Source organism: Sinocyclocheilus anshuiensis, unplaced genomic scaffold (genome assembly GCF_001515605.1).
Source record: "Sinocyclocheilus anshuiensis isolate Anshui unplaced genomic scaffold, SAMN03320099.WGS_v1.1 scaffold735, whole genome shotgun sequence".
Classification (NCBI taxonomy): domain Eukaryota; kingdom Metazoa; phylum Chordata; class Actinopteri; order Cypriniformes; family Cyprinidae; genus Sinocyclocheilus; species Sinocyclocheilus anshuiensis.
Genome location: NW_015548245.1, coordinates 1645695 through 1668961, shown reverse-complemented (window position 1 = coordinate 1668961; position 23267 = coordinate 1645695). Strand labels below are relative to the sequence as shown.

The 23267-nt window shown below is 35.8% G+C and overlaps 1 protein-coding gene across 1 annotated transcript in view; it reads right to left on the bottom strand.

The window, feature by feature from the left end:
* The window catches only part of ncanb (neurocan b), a 141316-nt gene that overhangs the window by 30193 nt on the left and 87856 nt on the right, over positions 1-23267 (bottom strand). The window contains exon 10 of the mRNA XM_016442689.1: positions 10462-10575. Within this exon, the coding sequence (XP_016298175.1) occupies positions 10462-10575 (114 nt within the window). The remainder of the gene's footprint in view (positions 1-10461; positions 10576-23267) is intronic.

Sequence of the window (23267 nt, the reverse complement as noted above, 5' to 3'; positions counted from 1 at the left end):
AGATGATAGATAGATAGATAGATAGATAGATAGATAGATAGATAGATAGACAATGATAGAATGATAGATAGAACAACAGACAGAATGATAGACAGTATGACAGACAGACAGAAATATAAAACAACAGACAGACACAATGATAAGACAGACATATAGAATAAAAGAACGACAGACATACAGACAGACAGACAGATAGATATACAGATGCGAACGACAGACAGAAAGAATGATAGATAGGATGACAGACAGACAGAGTGATAGATATTACAACAGACAGACAGATAGATATACAGATAGATCGAACGACAGACAGACAGAAAGAATGCTAGATAGACGACAGACAGACAGAATAATAGATAGTACAACAGACAGACAGATAGAATGATAGAATGACAGAACGGCAGACAGACTGACAGACAGACAGACAGACAGACAGACAGACACACACACAGATACACAGATAGATAGATAGATAGATAGATAGATAGATAGATAGATAGATAGAACAACAGACAGACAATGATAGAATGACAGACAGACATACATACAGACATACAGAATGATAAATAGCTAGAATGACAGATATAATGATAGATAGATAGATATAGACAAATATAAAGATAGACAACGCTTGTGTCTAATCAAGTCAAAGTATTTTCAATCCTTAGACACATCTGCCATGTGTACTTCCAAATCAAATTGAAGTTTGGAGGAAAACAGCTGGATGATTTATTGTGATGGTCTGGGTTGAGTCTAAAGTGCTGGGTTTCAGCTAGGGGCAGCATTTTAGTGAGCTGAAGTCAGGCAGTGTCCAAGCCACTGCTGACAGGGCTAGTACAACAACTCTGGGAGCGTTGCAGAAGCTAATGAGCAGAGGTGTCACAACATTTCAAACTGTTGCTCCTCAGATCTGACAGCGCCTCTGTTCTCTCTCTGGTGTGGGGAGGTCAAACTTGCTCTCAAAGCTGTCTTCAAACAGAGAACGAGAGAGAGAGAGTGTGTGGCGGGAGAGGAAGGAACAGAGGAGCGCAATGTAGCAAAAAGAGAAACGCAAGAGGAATGGAGTGAGATACAGTGCTGAAGATTTCCCCCCGACCAGATCAGATACTCTCGACGGCCTGAGGGCTTACGTAGCCGAGGATAGATTTTGTAAACCCCCTCTAACCCTGGCTGTGATGCAATCCACACAGCTTGGGGGATCATGCGGGAATGAGGAGATCTGCCATATTTCTCCAGGTGGGGAATCTTCACAACGCACTTTGAAAACCCAACGAAGCTCTAATCAATGCGCGAGATCAGATATTGATGTCTAACTGGGATATAAATAGAGACTGTGCGAGCAAAAAAAGTCACCTCTTACTTCCCTCAAAATCAATCAGATACCAGCAGACAGATGAATCCTGGATCAGAAGAATAGGATCAAGGAAGCCGTGTAGCACAAAGTTTTTCAATCCTACTCCCGGGGGTCCCGCAGCGCTGCACATTTTGCATAACTTTCTTATCTAACACTCGCTTCCGCTGGTTAATACAGTGCTCCGTGCTCACACGACTTTTACATGTTAATCACACACACACACACACACGTACATCTCAAATGACTCTGATAGAAATTGATATTAGCATGTTACTAAGCTAAAAGCGAAAAATAATAATAAAAAAAAAACAGTTATAGACAGACAGACACAGATAAGAGAGATGGATAGACAGACAAACAGACGGATAGATGGATAGACAGATAGACAGATAGATAGACAGACAGTTAAACAGTAGACAGACAGACAGATGGATTGATGGACAGACAGATGGATAGAAAGACAGACAGATAAATTGATATACAGACAGACAGACAGAGAGACAGATAGACGGATAGATGGAAAGACAGACTGATGTTAGACAGATAGACAGACAGACAGAAAGACAGACAGATGGACAGACAGACAAACAGATGGATAGATAGACAGACAGACAGATGGATAGACAGGTAGACAGATGGACAGATGAACTGACAGACAGACATACAGATAGATGGATAGACAGACAGATGGTTAGACAGAAAGACAGACAGACAGATCGATTGATGGACAGTCAGAATAGACGGATAGACAGACAGATTGATTGACGGACAGTCAGACAGACAGAATGGATAGAAAGACAGATGGATTGACAGACAGAAGTTACATAGAAAGATAGACAGACAGATGGACAGATAAACAAAGAGACAGACAGATAGACAGATAGAGGAATAGATAGACAGTTGGATAGACAGACAGACAGACAGACAGACATACAGATAGATAGATGGACTGGTAGACAGACAGACAGATGGATTGATGGATAGATAGATAGATAGATAGATAGATAGATAGATAGATAGATAGATTCTTTAGCATTGGTATTAACATCTCTGTTCTTCTGCATGGACATCAGTGGTAAGTGTTTGTGGTTTAATCAGAGTGGTGTCAAAGCTCAAAGCACTGGCACACATTCATGTGATAGCCGTGCCGATGAAGCTGAGATAAGAGACCCCACACCCCATCCTCCATAATTCATTTCCAGAACTCATTCCCAGGACAACACGTCCATCTGCCTGCCACAGCGATAAGGGGCTCCAAAATCCAGACACTGACTTCATAGGAAATCAATTTGTCCCCAAATGTACAGTAAATGACTGGGCTTTATAAATTCTGTTCCCATCCTACTGCGGAGGAGCGTCACATGGACGATGACTGACACCGCTGAATCAGCATCCAATCACAGGCCAGCACACATCATTTCATCCCCTCACCAGTGGAGCATTCAGCCAAGTACACACTACACTACAACACTCAAACTGCCTGCACACATTTAAAGCCTCTGTTTCACGTTTTCTTGTTTGGTTATATTTTATTCTAGCTCTCCATCCTCATTTGTATCCTATCTTAACTGTCTTGTCTAATAATAAAAAGGCAAACACTATATGATTCATATCTTATTGGCCGAAATTTCACATTCACAACTTACTAGATTACTTAATGCACTGTTCATTATATTGTTTACTTTTGGTACTATAATAGGACTATAAAACTAGGTTGACATCTAAAAATGATTTATTGTATCATGTTTTTGTATTTAAAAAAATTAATTCATATTTTTTTTTATAGTTCATATTTATATTCCATATTTTATTCAATTTTAGTGTTTAATTATTCATAGCTAAATTAATCGTAATTATTATTATTATTATTTACAAATTCTTTATTTGTGAAAAAGTACTATAATAGGACTACAGAATATAATAGTTGTTGATATAAAATAGTATTAGTATAAAAGCTTTTATACTTTATTTTATTTTTTATTTTATTTATATTTTGTTAGAATTTTTAATATCAAGTTGAATTGTTTTTCAAATTTAGTAAATATGTTTTTTATACACAATAAATAATAATAAAAAAATGCTCTGCACTTCCCGGATATCCATCCTCCTCTGGAACCTCCTCCCAAGTTCCCACCCACGCCTCCCTCTGTTGTTGCTACGGTACGACGACGCACTTTCCGGGAGGGGGCGTTATGTCAGGATTATGAACTATTGTGTGTGTTTTTGCCACGGTGACCCAGTTTCTTCCTCATGTTGATTGTGTTAATTTGATTCCAGGTGTGTCTCGTTCCTCCCCAATTATCTTGCCTTTAAAAGCCCTAGTCCTTTCAGTTCTTGTATGTCGGGTCTACTTGTTGAATGTCCTCCTTGTTCTTGGTTTTCCTGTGGATTATTAAAGACTGTGTTATTCAAGTACTCCTTGTTCCTTGCTCCCCGAGTGAATTGTGACAGTTGGGTACACTTACTTTCTTTTTAATTTATGTTTTTAACTATTTCTTTATTTGTGAAAAATTTACTGTAATAGGATGATAAATGTTGTTCTGCATTGTTGGTTGCAGTCTTTATTTAAAATGTTTTCTTTAAATGTATTTGTAAAAAATGTACTATAATAGGACTAAAGAACAGAATAAAGAAGTTCATATTTAAAGAATAATTGGGTATAATATTTTTATAATTGTATGTAAACTGTTTACAGTTTAATGTTTCCATATTTTATATTTCCTTTATTTTAGTTTTTAGTAAAGGTCAACTTATTTCTTTCAAACTGGTTTTCAAATTATTTTAGTAAATATATATATATTTTTTTTTTATTACACACAAATAATAAATAATTGGAAAAACTCTCTGTTCTCTAGATATTGGTGTGAGCCTTAAAAAAACAGAGGTTCACCAGTTACAATCCCCAAATGTAGATTTATTGCATCTGACTAGTTTGGATTTTTGTTGCCGACTTGAAAAATAATAGGGTGACGAGTTTCAGTATGGAACTGTAAAAGCTTGGCTTTAGCTGCTGTAAACTGTAACAATGTGGCAGTCCAGGACTTTATGGACAGCAGGTGTATACAACTTCTGTGATCGCATGCTGAGCCAAACTCGTTAATCTCCAGATCTGTGTTTTCTTTTGCTCCACCCCCTGCTGTCACGTTGGGCTGCCAACCGGACCGCCCTCTACTTGTCTTTGCCAACATTAGTCTGACGGAGCAGATGGACCTGAGGTTGTTTGTGCATGCCGGTCCTTTCCGACAACCCGAGGGTGCAGGGATCCACACAGCCCGTTCGCGTTGGGGTACTTGTCAGCAAATGAAGAATGATTGTCAATGATTTGTTGATCACTTTTCCATGCAGGATGGAATGTGCCAAGGGATGATTTAATGAGCCACTGGTGGCGGGCGGGGCGATCATCCGGCATAAAGAGCAGCCGTGCACAGGGGGATTGGCTTGCCCACATAGCCATCAATCAACAGGTGCACCGATGTGCGAGATGCTGCAGTGGGCTGAGTTTCCTCTCGGGAAACGTCCCAGAAGAAAGTTGCTCTCTAGGGTTGTAGGGCAAAAATATTGATAGGGCAAACTTCATTCATCTTTTACATGCAATTATGGAGCCTGATATCAGTGCAACAGAGGGCTGCTGAAGGGTTTATTTTGTTTTGTATATAATAATAAATAAATATTATAAATTACATAAATGTCAATTTTAATATTTTACACAATTTTAATAAATATAACACATAAAATTACATTTAACAAATATAAACAACATAAACCCATCAGCAACCCTTTGTTACACTTAAAGTAGACACCATATTTACATCTGAATGATGAATTTGAATTTTTAATCGATTGATCAATCCATCCATCCATTAAAAAATAAAGAAATAAACAGGGAAAAATATGAAGTTTATAAAATAATTTATTAACAAAGATAAAATATACACAGTATAATAAGGACTCTTGTTTTCACAGGATAAAAAAACTTTTTAAAAGTAATTGCAATATCTCACAATTCTGTCTTTGTTCAGAGATATTAATTCACAATTGTGAGAAAAAAGTCAGAATCATGCTTAATAATTATATAAGTAATTATATTATATAAGTAACAAGTATATAAGTAATTATTATTATTAAGTAGGGATGCACCGATACCACTTTTTCCAGTACTCGCCCCAGCTATACAGGCGTTAATACTGAATGTTTAACATTATATTAATTACATACATATACTTCATAGTAGACATCCTTAACTCCTTTCTGCTGTCTGTTGTTGGTGTTTCTTTGTTTGAATATGGCGCTTATCACATGCTGTGTGGTATCGGCGTTTGGTATCGGGGCATTTTAACGAGTACGAGGACGAGTACAGGAGACCAGTATCGGGCCCGCTACCGATACCAGTATCGGTATCGGTGCATCCCTATTATTCAGTTACATTTACATTTATTAATTTAAATTAATAAAAAATCTTAACAGTGATAATAATATTTAAACTTTTAATTTTTTCGGTTAATTATTAAAAACTCAAAAAAGTAGCTTAATAGAAATTACATACTATTAATAGCAATAATTCCTGTGTGTTTGCAATATGTGTAGAGGGACCAAACAAGGCCGTGGAGGAAATGCATTCCAGGTTAAGGGTGGAGAAAATATATGGTAGTCTGGTGGAAGCAAATGCAATGTATTACTGGAGAAAAAGGCTTGGGGGACCAAAAGGGCTGCTTTCACTCCATTTTGGAAGTGCATTGCAATTTTCATACAGCCTTTCTGGCAAATAACAACAGGCCAGAGGGGACAAGGGTCGAGGGAGCAGCACTGAAATTGAGAATGGAGGAGTAGAGTGAAAAAGAGAGACTGAGAGATAGGTAAAGGGGTGGTGTGGTATATCCGACCGATAATTAATTGAAACAAATGCTACAATTCATTCAAATAAATGTGATCTGCAAACATCATTAACAGCTTTAACTTGTCAATGCTGGCAAGCGTGATAATGCACGGCTAGCTGTGCATTAAATGATTTTAATGCACTCCACGGAGGCTTCGTGTCGGGTGGTTCTTGGCCTCCATATTGAGCATTACAATTGTAAAACTCTATTTGCGCTATTCAGCTTTCACAGAAACATCATCTACTTCCCCTGAAGGCTGAATAAATATGACGGCCAGCATTTATATTTGGCTTCTCAGTTGTTTTGAAGGGGTCATATGATGTTGCTAAATTATATATAATATATATGGTGTATTGTAAGGATCCAGATCTAGCCAATGGAAAAATAACCCTTTCAAGTATATGATTGGATGAGATTAAATTGCTTCTCAGACTACACATATTGATTGCTTGCAACAAAGTGAATGAGTACTGAATCATACGGGTGAGTTTTGGTCTGACTGCATTACATCTGGACTGTAAAACTCTATTTGCGCTATTCAGCTTTGACAGAAACATCATCTACTTCCCCTGAAGGCTGAACGCCTTCTTTCTTTGCGTGAACATTTGGGCGGCGTTATGCAAATCTTCCCACATTGTGACATAGACATGTGGGAGCGTGTTAGAACGAGCCGTTTTAGAAGGGCGTGGTTGACTTAACTTTTATAAAGAATATCTCTTTGGATTTGAGACTTTAGTCTTTGCAACTTTACAGATCTTCTTTATGCACCAAGAGCTTGTAACACTTCACTTTCCTTCAAGAGAAAGGAAAAATGGAAATCGCATCATATGACCCCTTTAATGCACTGAGCGACCTCCCAATCCCCATTTGCAGCAGTTGTGACCCCTTGACTCATTGAGTATCCTCCACACTCATTTGTTGATCTAAGCTGATTTGTGGTTTAGAGCATGGACCTTTCACTCTGAAATGTAGAAACTGAAGTAGAGAGATGCTCACCATAATCTTAATAGTTACTGAGACAATAATATCCAAGCAAAGCTGCTAAAAACAACAATATGCAAATAGCATATTCAAATTATATTTACATTATACAGCTCAAATAATGCACATTTTTGTATGGAATAATTAAACTAATAGCTTTATGTTTTTTTTTTGTTCAAAAACCATCAGGAATGCCTCGCAGTCAAAGGACAAAGTCAAAGTTGTTGTCAATAAAAGTGTATTTTGAACCTAGAATATTAATTTGAAGTCAACTGTAAATGCATTTTGTGTCCATTGTAACTTTTTTAGAGCCAGAAAGAGGATGTTTAGAGTTGTCTCTTGCTTGAGAACATTTACAGATAGCAATCCAAACCCGTCAAGGTATTTCTGCACCATTTTGTGTCTCCAATGAACGTGTGAACTATTCAAGCGTTCCTTAAATTACTGAACATCACTAAACTCAGAATGTGTCTCAATCCAGCTCATGTATCTCCTGGAGTGGGAGCCCCGTGGAGACTGATGGACAGCCTCGTCTGGCTGATGTTGGCATGTGGTGCGTCTGAAGAAAGTGATCTTGTCCCTGCAGTGAGCATCTTTGCTCTTTCTCATAAATGTTTCAATTGCTCGGCAGATGTGCAGTTAATACATTATGCAAGGATCCTAAATGCCTCTTGAGCACAACCTGAGTCCCAAAGGACGGAGTCCAAGGATATTGTGTTGCAGTGTCATGTAACTACACTACACATTTTGTTCCCAAGATAGATAGAAAGTGATTGTAGTGTTTGCGAAGGCATGCAATGTGGCTGCTAGGGTGTTGCTATGTGGTTTCTAGGGTGGTTGCTACAGGCCTAAGCCCAAAAGAGCCCACTCCCAAGTGTCTGTGATATTATGGATTCTAGATATAGCTCAGTTTTCCTTGTTCAATATAAGTCTATGGGATTCATGCCCACATTCTCCACCAAGTTTTTATGCTGCCCAAATTCTTGCCAAACTAAACCTTCTCTCAATAAACCATCCAATCTGAGGTAAAGTATTATTCATGTTTGGAGCATAAACAGTCATGCTTGCAACATAGCAGGGCAAGGCTAGTCTTAGCAAGCAGCGCTAATGAATATGAATACAAAAAAGGGAATCAAAGAACATTTTCTCTACATAATTCATCCTTCTTTTGTCTGAGAACACGTTAACTGCAGAGATCAAGTGTTAGGGTAGTACAAAATGTGGTCAAGAGTTTGCAGTAATATGCAATTAACCTTCTGCCTTTGGCTGTAATTAATATTACACACACCAGTAACGGAGAATGCTCCACAGGAGCAGCCAATTACTAAATCACCCCAAGGAACTTTCAACGTCCAAAAGTGTCGGAATTACATAAACATTAATTGTTTTCTTCCGAAAGCCATTTGCGTCAAAAATCTGAAATGAATCCCTAAGGCTGTGCAGAATAGTATAAAATATGTCTGTGAATCAAATCCATAGAAGTGTTATTAGCAAACACGCCTGTTAACACCACACTGTAATGCTTACTAACACAAGTGCTAGCGACAGATTGACTGTTTGTTGTAGTTTAGCATAATTCACATATCGACTCTGCAGCTGGCTTGTGAAAAAATTGATCAAGAGACCCGGGATAATGCAGCTTTGCTAACCTTTGACCTCTCCACCATGTCACAGCTGGGACCTTTGACATCCAGACGCCTCTCCGGAATGACACCTTATTATGGCCTCAGTTGTCTGTTTGGCTTATAATGGTCATTAGATGAGCACAAAAGCAGTGCAAGTTTTACAACTAAAAAGTAAACGTTAAATATTAAGAGAGATAAATACATATGCACAGATTTTGTCCTCATCATTTCTTATTTTTCTGCCCTAAAACTGGTTTTCAAAGATTGTAATTGAGGAAACTACAGTAGGTAGGATGGTTTCAAATCCCACCCATTCTCTACGTACATTTGTCAGACACTAGGTGGCGCTATAATGATCAGATTTAGCGTTTCGCTAATTACTCTGGAACCGTGTGAGCTAGAATCAATTCTTTGATATCTCCTTTGAATCTGTTGGTCATTGTCGGTTTTAAAATGTTACTGCTATTTTGAATTTTTGGGAAAATATACTTTTCAAACTCGTCCTCTTCTACACCGTTTATCCACTTTGCACAGAATTTGATGTGTTTCATCTGTAAACCCATCATAACATATTTACCAGAATAATTTTGATTCGTCATTTCATTTAGCATCGATACATCATTTCATTTCGCACATCAATTTCATAAGCCACTAAATTTGGGTTATCAGCCAATTTGACAATGACATATACAGGTGCATCTCAATAAATTAGAATGTCGTGGAAAAGTTCATTTATTTCAGTAATTCAACTCTAATTAAAAAACTTTAACAATAATAATAACAACAACAACAATAATAATAATAATAGCTTTTTTCAAAATATGCTATTTGAGTTTATGAAGTTTAATAAAAAATGTAACATATTTGCATGCTTAATTGTGAAAATTTGTTGATCTTCCATAATTGTAATAATTATTATTATTGTTGTTATTATTATTATTATTACTATTTGTTATTTCTAATACAAAATAATTTACTAATAATATAAATGATTAATTTAATTACTAACAGCAACATAAACAACACATAATAATAATAATAATAATAATAATAATAATAATAATAATATAAATTATTGTTATTAAAATAAATAAAAATCTAAAACTAAAATAACATTTAAAAATAAAAACTGTAAAAAGTGACAAAATGTAAAATAAAAATATAATTAAAAACATTAACAATAATAATATTTTTTTTTCAAAATATGCTATTTTAGTATATTAAGTTTAATAAAAATGCATTTGCATGTTTAAGTGTGAACATTTGTTGATCTTCTATAATAATAATAATTTAAAATATGATATTTTTTTAGTAAATTAATTTTATTTACCTTGGCACTGGGATTTTTATTACAAATTCCCAAATCTACAGTTCCTTTACAATCTCTGATTGGGAAACAAAAAACCGATAGCATCTGATCGAGACACTAAATAACATTTTGGCGGACATTGTAAGTCTTCATCGTGCTAATAATCGTATTCATTGGTTTTACATAAAGGGTCAAAGGCATAACACTCAGAAGAAATGCTTGCATTAGTTTTATATCCAATTTTGGCCGTCTGCATAAATTCGAGTGCACTTCTAGAGCTGCAGTGGGCTCCTTCAAATGTCCTTGCCCTTCACTTACCAATCTCGCAGCTCTCTCCCGAATAGCCCTGAGGGCAAAGACAACTGTAACCCTCCCCCTCGGTCAAACAGCTCCCACCATGCAGGCACGGGTTGGTCAGGCAGGGATCATCTTCTGTTGTAGAGAGAGAACGAAAAGACCAATCACGATTTATAGCCAGATTTGAACCTAAATTTCCCATATGAGCACCAAGGCTCAATGTTTGCATATAATGCAGCATGTATGTGCACCCAACCCAAGTTTGGGCCTCTTTCATTAAACACGACCAAAAATCTTCCACTTTTCAGACTGAAAACGTAGAGAAACCTGAGCATATGACTTTCAACAAGGTGAGAGATTAGCACAAGTTTGATGTCATCTGAAATAAATGAACTTTTCCACGACATTCTAATTTATTGAGATGCACCTGTAAAGCAAGCTTCTAAAACATCTACAAAACTTATTGCCATGATACTAGTTATGAGTGGTTTCTAGGGGCTTTTCTGCCAGTTTTATCATCTATTTGTCAAAAATCTTGAAAAACCACTACTCCTATGTATGAGTAACAGTAATATTACTGATAATAACAACGTCCACTTTTCATTATTCAGTCCAATTCAGGAGGATAAAACTCCATCCTACATTATCACTCAGAAATACAACACATTATGGATGTTAACTGCTTTCTGAAGACTGTCATTTCATTCTCTCTTCAAGTGATTACAGTTCCAGCTACTCCATATATATTATTCCTCTTTTCTACCTCTTTATTCCTCGCTCCTTTTTTCTCTACAGCGTAGCCTTGTCCTCCTGTTCAGAGTGTGCTCTCATTTTCTCGAAACCCTTCCAACCTCCAGCGCAGCTCTCCCTTCACCTGTTCCTGTTCTTGTCTGACAGAGAAGAATGAGCTGTGTGCAGCCCTGTCAGATCATGCAGCCACTTCCCATACATGCCACCTCGCAGTTTGCAGTCAGGTCTCTCTGCTTCTGTAAACCATCTTCCCCTGCAGAGCTACTCATATCGACTACACCAGGGGTTTGCAGTCAGCTGAACCCCCTAGAGCCAAAATGATTTACCTGTACACCCTTTTAAAATATATATTATAAAATGATTTTAAATATTTAAAAAAATGCAATATATTTGCATGTTTAATTGTGAAAATGTGTTGATCTTCTATAATAATAATAATAATAATAATTATTATGATTATTAAGCACAAGTTTGATGTCATCCCCCGTTCATCATGACAGATGCTCCGCAGGGAAGGACAATGCGATTCACTATGTCCGCCTCTGATGATCCCCGGCCTTCATAAATTATCCGATCATCGCCTAGAGTAGCGGTGCACACTTTTGTCTATTTTTATTGCACATTACCATACCGTTCTCAGGTCATAAACACACTTTATTTCCGTGAGCTACGACTCTTGAAAAACCTGTACGGTGAAATGTTTTGGGGTGTGGTGATGTATGGAAAAATTTCACAGATTAAGTCATAATTACATCAACTTACAGACAGGGAACCTTTACAAGGACGTCGGCATACGACTTGCACTGGAAATTGATTAAGTGCTGCTTTATAATCCGTTTCCAGCCACGAAATGCAATCTGACAGTGCATCAAACACACCATGTCTCCTCCGGTATAATTCCAAACTCGCAATTATTTACAGCAGGGGAGATAAATCGCAACACGGCCTCGCAACACACACAGTGTGCATTCGACTTCCCACATCTTATCGAGTTGTACTTTGTTACAGGCTCTTCGATAGAAATTAACTGTACTGTTTCTTGTCTGTTTTGACAGCTTGTTTTATTTCTCTCCTCTAACGAATCTTTCTTGAAGCACACATTCCCTTAAGAAAACAAAACATACACATGCAATGATACACAAGCAAAGTATCAAAGCAGATTAAAGGCAAGGTTTGCAGTTGTGCTCTGTAGCTACTCTATTGCTGTTGCATTTGTCTTCTATTTATTTGTATTTCCAGACAGCATTCAGCTCAGCTCACCATGCTGAAAAAATCAGTGTGAAATCCCATGCTGGTTCAGGCTGGATTATGATTGTCAGTGCTGCTAGCACTTAATAAAAAATAAACAAATAAATAAAATAAAATAATAAACTAATAAATTGCTTGAATCATATTGAAATGTATTGATAAATGTGTTTTTATGTATTGTATCAGATCAAATTTTTTCCAGTGTATTTACAATATTTGAAACTTTTCAGTTTTGCTTTGTGGTACTTAAAAACTGTGTTTTAACGGCAACAAAATGAAACCAGGTTATAAATAATATAAATACATTACAAACGTAGAGATGTACATTAAATATTTAAATAATGTAACAAGAAACATTATGAATATAATTATAATGAACATTGTTATAAAACATTAGTCACAAATGACAAATTATAAATATAAATTAATATATATTATGAAGAATATTAATAATAATAATAATAATAATATATTTCTAAATTTTGAATATGTATGACCTTGTTTGTTGCCCTTTTTGTCAATGAAACCATTCTGGACATTAATATATATATATATATATATATATATATATAGTATATTATATATATACATATATATAATTGTTATTATTACTATAAATTACTATAAATTTATAACTTCCTTTTTGTCCAACAAGAAACTACTTTAAGGTTCTAAATATAAATGTAAATACATAGAAAATAGATTAGAACAATATTTATAATGTATATTATAAATTATTATAATATTCATATAGTACGGCCTGTTTTCACAAACAGGACTTAGATTAGCCAGGATTAAGCCATAGTTCAATTAAAATGCATTTAAATAGCTTTTATAAATGTGCCTTAGAAAAAAAAAACATTACTGGAGTGCATCTTGAGACAAATCAATGACACTTACATATTTAAAATATGTCAGTGCACGTTTCTTTCAGTTAAAACAGCCTAGACATGTATTTTAGGCTTAAGCCTTGTCTGTGAAACCAGGGGAAAATGTGAAAAATAATATAAAATAAGAAGCTTGGTTTGATTGACACTAGCAAACCAGATTCCAAAACACAACAAGTGCTGGTCTTTTCAACAGGGTGGTTGACAGCAGACATCAAAACGTATCAAACCCATTTCGTTTTATACATACATTATTCATTTTTGAAACTGGCTCAAGGCCTCGCCCACATTGCTAAGTGACAAAAATGAAACCAAAACTACATCAAATCCACATATACACAAAAACGACAGACAAAGAACTCCATGAAGGACAAACTTTGAAAGTCGGACACAGTGAATATTTCCCGTTTTGCAGTCAATTGTTCTTTTAGTCCAAAGACAACAGACAGCAGAAACCCCCAGCTGGATGGCTGAGATTGGCAAGTATATGACACATGAGTGACTGCTGCTTCATAGCGAGAAAGAGCGGATAAACATTCCCCCGCTCTCTCATGAGCTCTCAAAGCCGGCTTGGCTCAGCGAGAGGCAGCTGGGCTATTGTGAATTCTCCACACGGGGTACGATGACATAAAGATCCACATTGACCAATTTTAATGAATGCCGCCCGGACCGGAGACTCCTCTTGCACACAACTCCACGAGAGCGACAGAGTTCAAGGACTCCTCGTCATCATCGTGATGAAATGAACTCTTCAGCGCCCACTCGAGAGCTTTTTCATCCCAAATCCCATCAAACGGATCGTTTTCTGAGAGGATGGAGAGCTCTTGTCGCTAAGCTGGGAACGGTGCAGGGGAAAAAGACATTCAGGTCCCAAACAATTAGTCACGACATAGGCCATTTCCTGCACAGATCGCTAGTCCCGACGGAGATCGCTTCGTTAAGCTGTGGATAATGTGGAAATACCTCAGTAGGTGGTTTGAGGCGTAAATGCATCTGGTTATTCAGGCCACATGTGTAAGCTTTACTCATCCCAAACTGAATTATGCTAGAATGGAAAATTTAGGAGTTTTGCAATGCACAAGTCAGCAAGCAATCGTGGACAGAGTAACCTAGACACTCGAATACTAAGTCAAAATAGGACAAGAAGAACACTTACGGGAAAGATTTGCAGATTAGCAGATTGGATCTAGATCCATTTTCCAAGTGTAAATGGAATGTGCACACCCAATCAGATAGTTATATGATTGATCAAGACACATTAAGATATACCGTATCGAATCTGCTGTTTTCTGTTCCCATTCCCACTCGCTTTTATCCCTGTGCTATTTCTGTCAATAAAAAGTGGCAATGAGAATGATAAAAAACAATAGTTAAAAACCATGAAAAAAAAGAATCAAAAGAAATAAAAAATAGTAAAAGTGTCAAATATTAAAATAATAAATAAATTGATGATAATAATAATAATAATTAAAATCCCTGTTTCTGTTAATAAAAAGTGACAATGAAAACGATAAAAACAATAATTAAAAACAGAAACAAAATAAAGAAATAATAAAAATAACAAACAATAAATTTTTTATAAAATAGTAAAAAAATATATTGATTGAATGATGATTAAATATAATAATAATGATGGTAATAATAATAATTAAACTGTTTATAAAACAGTAATAAAACTGTTTCTGTCAATAAAGAGAAAATAATGAAAACAATAATTAAATACTGTGACAAAAATAAAAAAGAATTAGTTAAATTAAAAATTAATTTAAATAAAATAAAAAATAGCACAAAAGTGGCAAAATGAAAATAAAATACAATTTGGAATGTTATTAAAACAGTAAAATGATAAAGTGACAATAAAATTATAAATACATTAACTTAAAAATAATGAAAATAAAAACAGTAAAATGTGACAAAGGTGAAAATAAATTTATAATTAAAAAAAGAAAATACTACTACTAATAATAATAATAATAAATCGATTTTGCAAGTTTAAACAGATGCATGTAAAAGTGTAAATAAAATTACTGGAGTATGTTTTCAATAAAATACTATTTCAGTATTTCTACTTCAAAATGTCATATTTAATTTAATGTTACTTGCTGTTTCTTTGTAATTACTTGTGAAATTTACTAGCAATTTCTGAGTGAAAATTGTTTCTACACCAATTTTTCTTTCAGTGTAGTGATCTGATCAATCAAGACGCATAAAGTGACTTTTTACGTGTGGTGAACGAGTAGGAGGGAGGATAAACAACCACAACTAAGAAAACAATGGAACAGGGATGAAAGCAATAGCAGTTAAAAGCCTTTTCTGTTTCGTGCCGTTGGCTTATGATTAATTACACAGCAAGCTTAAAATAGTTCCTTCTTCCCCAATTCCGTCTCTTTCTATTTCTCCATGACTTTCTCACTTAGGTCCACGCACTGTTTGCGGTCTCAGTGGACCCTGAACAGAGCTCATCTTGAGATGGAAATGACTGCACAGACGATCAACACTACAAACAATATAAGTGGATAATAGTCATTTGTCATGAGAAACACTTGATTACAAAAGAGCTTCGATACATCAAGTGCCTATATCGCAACTTCTACCAAACAGCAACTGATCTGCACAGCTTTTTTGAGGAATCAATCAAAAAGACTCCCAAATGAGTCAACTCATGAGTCACTCGTTTGAGCAACAAGCACTAACCCACAAACACACTATGTACTGAACCTAACAGAAACAAAAACAAGTCTGCTAGTAAAAATTACCAGATTTAACAGCAAGAGGAGCGACTGACCTCCAAAGCAGATGCCGAACCATTAAAATGTGATCTTTTTTTATTCAGATGCTATCTCTCAAAAACACAGTCCGTGGCCATGAGGGACAGTCTCTAGGAAAATAAAATACTAATACAGTGCTTCACCGCCTCAACTCTTAAGTGTACAGTCTCCCTTCTCTCATAAACAAGCTGTTTATGATGCTACGCCGAGGCCCTTGTTAAGGGAGAAATGCTTGAAGACTTCATCGCAGTAAGACCCAATCAAACCCTCTGAGATCTTCACACTTGAAAACAATAGATAAAAATTATAGTGGCTGGCCTGCACAAATAAATCTCTTGAAGGAAGAAAGTGTTACAAGAATTTCAGCAATACTACTACTGAATCTACTACTGAACCTCGTGCCCACTGCTGCTGCAGGGTGATATTCTGTTAACACCCCCTGAACTTTCACAATAGTTTGTAAAGGCAAACTGTGGTCTGGCCTTTTATGGTAAGTCGGTCACTCTGCGGCCATCTTGAAAATGCCTCAAAGCATTTTCAATGTAGGGATGTAGCAATGTGGCTTTTTAGCTTAAATAATGTTATTTTTTAAGCTTTATTTTAACAGTTTACTGCTTGCAACCTTTCAGTTAATGCGCATGCACATTCTAGAGCAAGCAAACTCTTAGAAAGACAGCTTGCTCTTTTAACTGAAAGTCCTTCTGGGAAGTTTATATTTACGAGTCGGAAAGTTGTAATTATGACATCGGGTACGTTAAAATCAGTTGGGTTGAAGCGAGATGGTTATTCTCCTTTTCTAAAAAAACACTACGATTTTTTTAACTCTACTTCAAAATGATGACTAAAGAATGAGGAGATGTAAACTGAATTATTATATACATCATAATTGTACAAGACTATCATATTTTATACATGTAAGTTTTATTGACAAAAAAAAATAATTAATTCATTTTGAACAAATTGATCGTCAAAACAAACGTTGCATCCATTGTGTTCACAATTCTCACTGAAACTCGTGGCTAAAAGAAAAGTTTCCCACTCGTAATTTTGACATTGTGGTGGCGTTCAACTTGTAAATACAATCTTTTGTAACCATTTAAATGCACTATTATATTCCTACAGATTTCTCTTACTTATTTTCAATAAGTGGATCAGATTCCCTTTCCCCTTTATTTACACACTATTTAAAGGGATACTTCACCCAAAAATGAAAATTCTGCCATTATTTATCAGTTGGTCCCCATTGGCTTCCACAGCATGGTGCACAAATTACTATGGAAGTCAATGGAGACCAGAAAATATCTTCTTACTTCTTTGTGTTCAATAGAAGAAATGAGAACTTGAGAATGAGTAAATGAGGACCGAATTTTCATTTCTTTGGGTGAACAATCCCTTTAAGTTTCACTGTGTTGTAATAGGCTACTAATAAGTAGCTTAACATTCTAAAGCTAACTTTCACAATCTTTCCCGTTCTGCTCATTTACATATTTACATTTAGCTAATAAATAAAATCTTAATGGCCAACCTGTTTTCTATGTACAGTCGGAAGACTCAATTCCCCAGAAAAGTTTTTCAGGATTATGTTTTGATAGTATATTTCAAATCAGCACTAAAATGATCAAATCATGCTAAATACATGCGTCCAGTTAATGTACATGCAAACAAACTTTCTGAGAAACGCATTTGGCTCTTTTAACGGAAAGGTGGGACTTCCATTTCTGGAACATTACAAATGTTTCTATTAATTTTTTTTAGATGTTTTTGTAAGTGGTCCATGTCCTTCCTGTTATCACGGTTGAAGCTTGAAATATTCATACAGAATACAGAGTTTGGAAACTACACTCGATGACACATAAATCAACCAACATTTAGAAATCAACATTATACCAGATTTTCTGCATTTAAGCTGTCCCAGTTTCACCGCATTGCTCTACAGTAACTATTGCTGTGAATAAAACCGCTGTGGGTGGTGCATCATTAAGTAAATTAAACGCTACAATTAGTCACAATACAAACAAGCGCTCTGCAAATACGAGAAAAGGCACAAACGCACAGCATTCTGAGGCGAATTACAGATTTTCACATCTCTAAATAAGTTTATCATGGTTCTTGCAATGAAGTTTATACATGACACCAGAATCTGAGCCTTGGAGGTCAAACAGTGCTCATCATTCACTGAATGTGAGGTTGCAATTACTGTGGAGGTAAGCTGAGTGTGCACCTTGGGAAGCCGAGGCCTATTTCTACCGCAACACAGATAACTCTGCATCCCTGTGGACCACAGCAATCTACTGCCACAGAGCAAGCAGTGATTTAATGCTGCTGGAAGAATGAAGCTGAGGAAGGCTGGAGTTGCCGTTTACCACCGGTGGGATGACGTAACTTGCGCTGCAGTGGAACAAATTCTGATAGCACTCAGCATTTGCTGGAGAAAAGCAGAGAGAGTTTGTAGGAATTCGCAAAACTGGGTTTAGGGGATCAAATTCAAACATTTGTCCACTTCTGCTGTGGCATAATTAGTTAGCAAGTTCAATTGTTCGCCAAAAGGTTGGAAGGTTGAGCCATCAAACGATGCTTTTGAATCTTAATCAAATCAAGGAGACTGTAATAAAGATTCAGTTCTGTTTAATGCTTCTAATAACCAATAACAAGATCATTGATTGGAAACGTAAAGGAAAAGTTCACTAAAAAATGAAAATTTGCTTAAAATGTACTCCAAGATGTTCACTGAAAAAAATTAATCTGGGTGGATGTAAATGTTACATTTCTTGATTTATGTATACACAGCTCTCTCCACAGAAATATTTTTCAATTCACACAAGATAGTTATTGTTTATAAATTTCTGATGCGCACACACATTTCTTGGCTTAAATCACAACACTGCTCAAAACTACCACAGCAACCACTTAATCCCACCCAGATCCCGACAACACACAGCACACTCTTTGAGTGACTTTCAGGCACAAAGTATACATAAATATATTCAAATTCAAATTTACCACAGCAACCACGTAATCCCACCCAGATTTCTGTTTAGATGGAGAGTAAAGACCTATATGCATTCTTTACATTAGCAAACAAAAATTAGGTTTAATTCTCTCTGGTATGTTTCACAGGTTTGTGATGACGATGATGCTGCAGCCATCCAAGAGGACCTCACTTCATTTGTGCTCAACATCTTTGTGGTCAACAAAGCCAGGGAAGGAGGTCACAAGAAGCAAGCAGGAATAGCCATTGAGGGAACAGAGGTCCTTTTTGGTATCCCCAGTGTAGCCCATGCTTGCACCTACCTAATGGGCCTTATTTATGAAACCAAAAAAGTCCACATTCTCAAAGTCAGCTTACTGGCCTAAAAGCCATACAGACATTGTTGAAGGTAGAGGGTTTGAGTTCGGTCCCTCTGTTAAAGACTTACAGTGCGCTTTCTGAGGTTCTTTCAATGTACTTTCTCAAGTTACACAATTACTGTTTCATATAGGGACTATGTTTGATTAACATCATGTGAAAAGAAAAGCTGCATGTTTGTAATAAACAAATCCATCAAGATGTTTTTAACTTTAAACCTTTGCTTCTGGCCAAAATATGAATCCATAATCCATAGTAACGCTTCCTCCAGTGAGTTTACTTTATGTGTAAACATTCTTTCAACAGACAGAAAAATTAAGTAGTTTTTACAAAGACTAGTCTTGTTTGATCTACATAATAAATTTATGCAAAAAAATTCATCATATGTTTTAAGTAAATCAAGCAGAACATTTTTATCAGTGTTGATGAGTACAGATTATATAGGAACAGATGTCTAAATTTAGCATTACATCACTTGCTCACCAATGGATCCTCTGCAGTGTGACGATAGTTCGTGTAATTTGAAGCTAACGTTAGCATGCGGCTATGAAATAAGGCATGTAGTGTAAGCTAAGCACGTGGATTTTTAGAAGTTCAATTTCTCAGGTTCTGCTAATGCACTTTATCGAGTTGAACTACTACATTTTCATATGGGGACCATGTTTGTGAGTCTGTTAATTTGCATTTGAAGGAAATTTCTCTCCTGATTCAGATAATGCAGCATTTTTACTGGAGAAAACAATATTATGGACAGAGGACTCGTATTTTAGCTGAAAACAATTATATAAATTTAAAATGTCTTGATGTATTTGTTTCTTACAAACACACAACGTTTTGCTTCACAAGACATTAACTGATGGACTGGAGTTGTGTCAATTACTTCTAGATTATTGTGATGTTTTTATCAGCTGTTTGGACTCTCATTCTGACGGCACCCATTCACTGCAGAGGATCCATTGGTGAGCAAGTGATGTAAGGCTAAATTTCCACAAATCTGTTCCCATGAAGAAACAAACAAACTCATCTACATCTTGGATGGCCTGAGGTTGAGTACATTTTCAGCAAATGTTCATTTTTTGGAAAACTATTCCTTTAAGCATGCCAAGCTACAAGCTTCTCATAATTTTAAGTTATTTAATCCACAGTTGAGTTATTCTTTTTAGCTGCAAGCTGAACTATAAATTGCCTGAAGCTACTTAAGTGGCAATATATTTTAAATGCATAAAATATTTTATATAACTTAAATATGGAATATTTAAATTATATAATGTATTATTTAAATATATAATATAAAAAATATGACACACAATATGTGTAAATGTACTGTTATATATTTAAATAATATATGATAATAAAGGATAAATTATATCACATAATATAATTTATAATTTAATCAGAGTCATACTTTTCAGGCACAAAATTTACACAAACCAACTGAAGCAATTCACTGGAATGAATCATTAGTGGTCATTAGTGGAAAAGTGACACCGTTTTTAAACGGCTGAACTAGAGTCACTTTAATGAAAACTGTAGTTAAATTAGTTGTGTTGTTACTTTTAGTTTGTCACTTGACAGCACTCTTATGACACCAGATCTTTCCCTTGTTAAACTACAACACATTTCAGGTAGAAATGTTAAAAACAAATCTGATGTGCCAACATTTGACATCACTGAGCCAAAAAATCTCACTGCACAAAATCACTATAGCTGAAAACAGCTGAAAATCCTACACCCAGGGATTATGGCGTCTGAAAACACAAATGAATCATAGAAATAAGAGTTGACACTATGTCAAAATACTAGTTTTTTTTTTTCTTACCTGCAAGCGGTTTCAAAAATCTTTTTTTAGACCCAAGAAGTCAAGAAACGAAAAAGAGACAATTCAAAGCGCTTACGGGCACATAATCCTCAAACACTTAAAACCTACAATTTCAGGTCAGATTTCAGCTGGAAAGGCACTAAACTTCATCCTAGCAACGAAAATCCTAAAATAATCCTGACATTGAACAACCCGGCATTCCAATAATATCCCCGTCTTGACGTACCTCAGCACAATGAAAAGATTACAGCCTGTCGGTGTCACACGCATCCTAAGATTTGCATAAATAACTGAGAATCGCACATTAAACATGCCTATTAATAGGTTTGATGCCAAAACAAAACTACAATATTCAAGAGTTTGGTGTGAGGGACAAGAGCCCATATTTCATATTCTCCCTATGAATATGAAATATGGAAGAAACAAGGGGAAAAGAGCAAGAGAGAGAAAAAGAAGAGTGTCTGTGCTATTGTTAGTGCCTGGAGAGTCTGACACACAGTTAATGGTTGAAGCTTCTCCATGCTGTAGGCTTCAGGCTGCTAGGCACATCAACGGTCCTTATTGTTCCCGCCTCTTCTCCCCTTCTTTCATTTTCCCATTCCATCTCCTGCTTGTCTCAGCTGATGTGCCCTGCTGAACATAATTTGATGTCGCTGAGGTTGTATCTGAAGAGTCTTCTAATAATGCTGCTGTTGTTTATGCACAAAACGCATCTGCAAGCTTGAAGTGGCATGAAGAGGTCCTCTACTGAATATGGAGTCACTCCTATTCTGAGTGATTCTGTACATACTGAGTTCAGTTGAATTGGATCATCAAAGGTCAGCAGCAAAGAAATTGGTAAATAAAATGGGATTAAATACATAAAGGACATTTGTGTTATTTAACATTTAGCTATTGGAGCTTTGCAGAATATTCTGAGTTTGCATTTCACTGTTTTTATTCATTTTGAGGAATACTGAATCTGTTTTGTGCAAGTGAGATGAGTAAACGCATGTTCACATTTAGTCTTGAACTACAGTAAGCATCATGCCATCATGTTTACCCAGAGCAACTCATCTGCACTTACTCCAGATTTCTCTCAACACAGGGACAGGAGAGCTGTCAGTCAATGCATGAGAAAAAAGTAACTGGTGTTACTTATTTGAAAACATAACTCAGATATTTTGTTGTAAATGAAAAAGTAAGGCAATACTTTACTAGTTACTTGAAAAAAGTAATCTGATTACATAACTCCCAACTACCCCAACACTGTTTATAGGAGTGACAACCAAATTAACACTCAAATCAATGAAATTGTTCTATTTTGTCAATGATAACGAAGACGATGACAATCAGTATTTTAAAAATAGAAGTATTTCATTTGTCAATGAAAATGACAAAATGCAATTTTGGTCAGAGTAAAATTAAAACGAATGAATATACCATTATAAATAGTGACTAAATATAAATTATACTGTCATCAAATGATAAAAACTTAAGGTGTGGAAACTTTTGTCGAAATTAAGCAGGCAAAAACGGTCCATTGTTTATTGTAGGGCTGTCGCGATTTGTCGATTTTATTCGATTATAAATAGTGACTAAATATAAATTATACTGTCATCAAATGATAAAAACTTAAGGTGTGGAAACTTTTGTCGAAATTAAGCAGGCAAAAGGCTTATTGTAGGGCTGTCGCGATTTGTCGATTTTATTCAGAGAATCCATAAAACACATTATTAGACTGTTTCCCAAGGCTGCGTGATATATTAAACCCATTTAAAAATCATAATTAAGCATAATTGTGAATTCACAAACGCTACGATTGAATTAAATAATAATATGCGCTTTAATTATTTACATGCGTGTAAGTTAAATACGTGCGTCACACAGCGGCTCTGTTCACAGTAGTTCCACAGGAACTGTTATCATTTGCTTGTGTGGAGCATCTCAAACTCCATCTCTGCATGTTGTTGTGAGTTTGGGTTTATTATAACGTTCATCTGGGAACGCAACATGCGCCATTTCATCAG